Source organism: Balaenoptera ricei, chromosome 2, assembly GCF_028023285.1.
Source record: "Balaenoptera ricei isolate mBalRic1 chromosome 2, mBalRic1.hap2, whole genome shotgun sequence".
Lineage (NCBI taxonomy): Eukaryota > Metazoa > Chordata > Mammalia > Artiodactyla > Balaenopteridae > Balaenoptera > Balaenoptera ricei.
Window position 1 is genome coordinate 9,523,439 of NC_082640.1, and position 4,134 is coordinate 9,527,572.

Here is a 4,134-nt window from a genome sequence, read left to right on the forward strand (position 1 = left end):
GAAGGCTCATCAGTCTCTTCAGTGACCCAACAAGCAGGGGAGGCATGAGGAATTTCTTCGTGCCTTGAATAATTCAAACGTAAAGGAAGGCCCTGCAGGCAGAATGGACCTCATATATGGAAGTGCTTACTTCTACTTCTATATTGTTTCACCACCTGCCAGTAGAAACACACACTCACACACACACAATTTTCTTCTGTTGTTTCTCCCCTAGGATGTCCAGAAAAGACCGCAAAGCTCATTTCCACAAAATAAATAAAAAAGGTTTTGTTTCCTGACTCCTTGTTCCATAAATCCCAATTTCTGTGCCCCAATTAAGGCTGTCATCCAAAGGCCTCGAACTCTTGAAAATCTAAATTATTCTATCTTCCTAGAACATAACTCTGACTCTAGGGTTTATGTGTAATGTAGTCAATAAACACAAGGTATACTGGTTCCTCAGGGGAGAAAATACCTGTAGGCAACTTTAGCAAAGGTAATTACTGTGTCTGTCTTTATGTAGCTCTTTGAGGAAAAAACACCTATTGGGCCTTTGTCATTGGAAAAGGTATGCTTTTTCTTTAAGATGTCATACTTATCAGTGATCACTTTAAATTTCTTCTAACTGATCAAATTCTTATTATGCTTGAACTACCAGGAAGCTGAAAGCCAGATTTATAGCACCTTATATTAAGCCCTGCCTGTGTACCTCTTTGTACAGTAACAGTTAACGATTTGTATTTGTATTCACCTGAAATTCATATGTTGAAGTCCTAACCTTAGGACCTGAGCATGTCACTGTAGTTGGAGACAGGGCCTTTAAAGAGGTATTTAAGGTAAATGAGCACCTAAGGTAAATGGTTGGTTCTTAATCCAATACAACTGACATACTGACAAGAAGAGGAGGTTGGGACACATATACACACAGAGGGAAGACCATGTGAGGATACACGGAGAAGATGCCATCTACAAGCCAAAGAGAGAGACCTCAGAAGAAACCAACCCTGCTGACAGCTTGCTCCTGGACTTCCAGCCTCCAGAACTGTGAGAAAATTAATTTCTGTTGTTGAAGCCTCCAGTCTGTGGTACTTCATTACAGCAGCCCTAGCAAATGAATGAACCAAACTTTCACAACAGTTTCACAATTTCCCCACTCAATTTTTCTGTTTCCAGAGATGCTTATTTTAATTTTCATTATTGTAGAAACCCTCATAATGTTCTTCCTCAACTTTCTGAAGTGAACCGATTTTGTTCCCCGTACCTCAGTGTGTTGACGTTTGAGATTGTTCACCAGCAGCCTTAAGTTCTTGAGTCATCTTAAACTCACATCTTAGACTCACATTTTACTAGTGGTATTTGGTGTGTCTTTAGCTGACACATTGTCTGGCATCCTAGAAGTACCAACACCACCTCCCACTTGGGTTTCTGTTGAAACAGAAAACTAATCTTGATGCTTAGTTTGCCCAGCGTACAATGAAGGTCAAGCTTCCACAGCTGTGAAACAAAGAAGTGAGCTCTTGGTGTTGCTAAGGAAGGTGAGTCCTAAGAAATGATCTTCCTGAATCTTTGGGACAAAATTTTTTAAAGAAAGAAATAAATGATCAATTGTCAGTGATAACCTGAAAACGGTTGACCAAAATAGTTCTTGCACTTACAGCTGGGAAATCTACATCACCCATGCTCTTCACTTCAAGATGGTTATCCTCATTCCAAGTCACCAGTCATCCATTTTCAGTGTTATCTGGAGCAGCTGCACAGAGGTCAGGATGAAAACCAGAGAAACGCATGCTTTTTCCATCTGCTTTTCACCTCAAATGGATGATTCCTGTATCCCCTGGATACCTGACAAAATATATATATATTTTTCTCATATCTTTGTAATATGTTGAAATGAAGAGTTAGAAGATGTAGATAAAGAGTGAGAGGAGGAGGAAGGAAAAATGGAATAAATGAGCGAAGAAAGGAAAGAATTAAGACAACATGATTTAAAATAAAAATGTCATTAGGCCTTCGATATAAGAAAATGCCTTCAACCATTCAACCTCAATTGATGTATTCCATCTCAAAGAAAATATGATTAAATATATGCAATATTAATTATTCTGGGTTGGTTTATAATATGAAATCTTCAACAAATATGTTCAATAATTAATTCCTCCTGGGTCATGCTATATGTCTGTCCATCTCTGAAATGAAACAGCTAGCAATTCCTCGGTTCCCCATAACTACAGGGCCAGCTCTGAGGATTCCAGAGAAAGTGACAGGGAGCATCTTCCTGTTCTTGTGGGTAGGGTTTTTTGGGTTTGGGGGGAAAATTTGGGTTTAAATATCTAAAATACTTAGTATCCTCAAAGCCATTAACTTGACACCTACCAGTAAAAGAAACTAAATAATACTAATCAGTGCCCAGCAGTTCAAGTTGAATCATGATTTCAACGATCCTGCTCTCCACATAGATGAAACACTGTGTCGTCAGATCACTCTCCCCATAGCCCTGATAGCAGAACTGTAATACAGAGATGTTGCTGCACATTGGCCTGCCCTTTAAGGGTGGGAAAATTTATTTATGTCTACTCATTCTTTAAAAAACACACACACACATTCCTTCTAATATGTGTAAATCTTTGTAAGAGTTATGAGAACAAGGAAATGAGTAAGCCCTGGCCTTGCCCTTAAGGATATCACCCTGTGCAGGAGGAGTGAGATGGGAAAGAGACCAAAACTCCTTAGTATTTACTATAAACCAAACACTGTGCTGAGCCCTGGGGTCAAATATAACTCCCAAGTTCATGGAGACTGAATCCCGCAAGGAAAGAAAGTAATTACTTACATTTGCATATAGCTGTGACAAATGCATGAATAAGAAGTATACAGTGTTACAAGATTCTGTATCAGGGTCATCAAACTGTAGCTATGGACCAAATCCAGCCAACTGCCTATTTTTGTACAGCCCACAAGCTAAGAATGGATTTAAAAATTTTAAATGATTTCATTTTAAATGGTTATTATATAGGTACCCATATAATATCCTTGATTTTGCCTATTGGGCCACAAAGTCTAAAATATTTTCTATTTGGTTCTTTACAGGAAAAATTTGTAGACTCCTGTTCTATACCAGAGAAGTTTGACCAAGTTGGGATGATAAATATAAACCAACTAAAATTTACAAATGTCTGTGAAATAAAACAGTTAAATATATATTTTATATGAGTCATTTCATAGAAAAATATATACATATATACTCAGAATTAATCTGAAAATAGATTACATAAAGTTATATTGTATATGCAACAGAGCAGAGGATCATGTGGTATATAGGGTCGGGTGACACGGGGTTTTGGATATTAGGCTTTTCTCTATGTATCTATTGCAGGGACAATTTTTATGGAAAAAGAATTGTCCATAGTTAGAAAATGTCTCTGGTGGTCTCAAGGGTAGGTTAGAAAGTGAACTGGGGCTTCTAAACACGTCCTTCCGCTCGATTCCTCCTCTTTTTCTCTTGTCCGCCATCCTATGTGCGGTTGGATTTGCTCCTCGTCATGTCTTCTCACAAGACTTTCAGGATCAAACGATTCCTGGCCAAGAAACAAAAGCAGAATCGTCCCATTCCCCAGTGGATTCGAATGAAAACTGGTAATAAAATCAGGTACAACTCTAAGAGAAGACATTGGAGAAGAACCAAGCTGGGTCTATAAGGAGCCTCACATATGAAGTGGCACACATAATCAGAACATCACTAGTGTCTGGGACAGCTGCCTGTGTTTGATGCTCTCTCCTCTTTTCTTGATCTTTCCTCACCACTGCTCACTGTGTAGCTCAGTAATAAACATGTGAACCTTTTGTTGGAAAAAAAAAAAAAAAAAAAAAAAAAAAAAAGAAAGTGAACTGGGATAAAGTTCACTTTGAAAAAAGAATTGAAATCATAGAAGGAAAAAAGAATATTTTTCTACTTTCTTTTTAGAGAATCAAAAAAATTCACACTATTCTTGAAGGTTGGAATGGGAGATGAGGAGATTTTTGGATAGTTCCCATCAAAATATAATGCGTGATGACAGCAAGAGTGGTTGAGTGCAAGAATGGGGGACTCTAGCTTGGCAAAGAATAAGATTTTTTGCTTTCTACATATTTCTCCTGATTCAAAATTATAAAATTTAA

General features: G+C 37.8%; 1 protein-coding gene across 1 annotated transcript; it reads left to right on the forward strand.

Annotated features, from left to right (window-relative positions):
* The first annotated feature begins 3,459 nt into the window (after positions 1 to 3,459).
* Positions 3,460 to 3,829, forward strand: LOC132360243 (large ribosomal subunit protein eL39). Its single transcript, XM_059915288.1, has one exon. The coding sequence runs from the start codon at positions 3,519 to 3,521 to the stop codon at positions 3,672 to 3,674; it is 156 nt and encodes a 51-aa protein (XP_059771271.1). The 5' UTR covers positions 3,460 to 3,518; the 3' UTR covers positions 3,675 to 3,829.
* Positions 3,830 to 4,134: the final 305 nt, after the last annotated feature.

What these genes read in the sequence shown, in the direction of transcription:
- LOC132360243 (XM_059915288.1), top strand. Translation starts at nt 3,519, where the DNA reads ATGTCTTCTCACAAGACTTTCAGGATCAAACGATTCCTGGCCAAGAAA.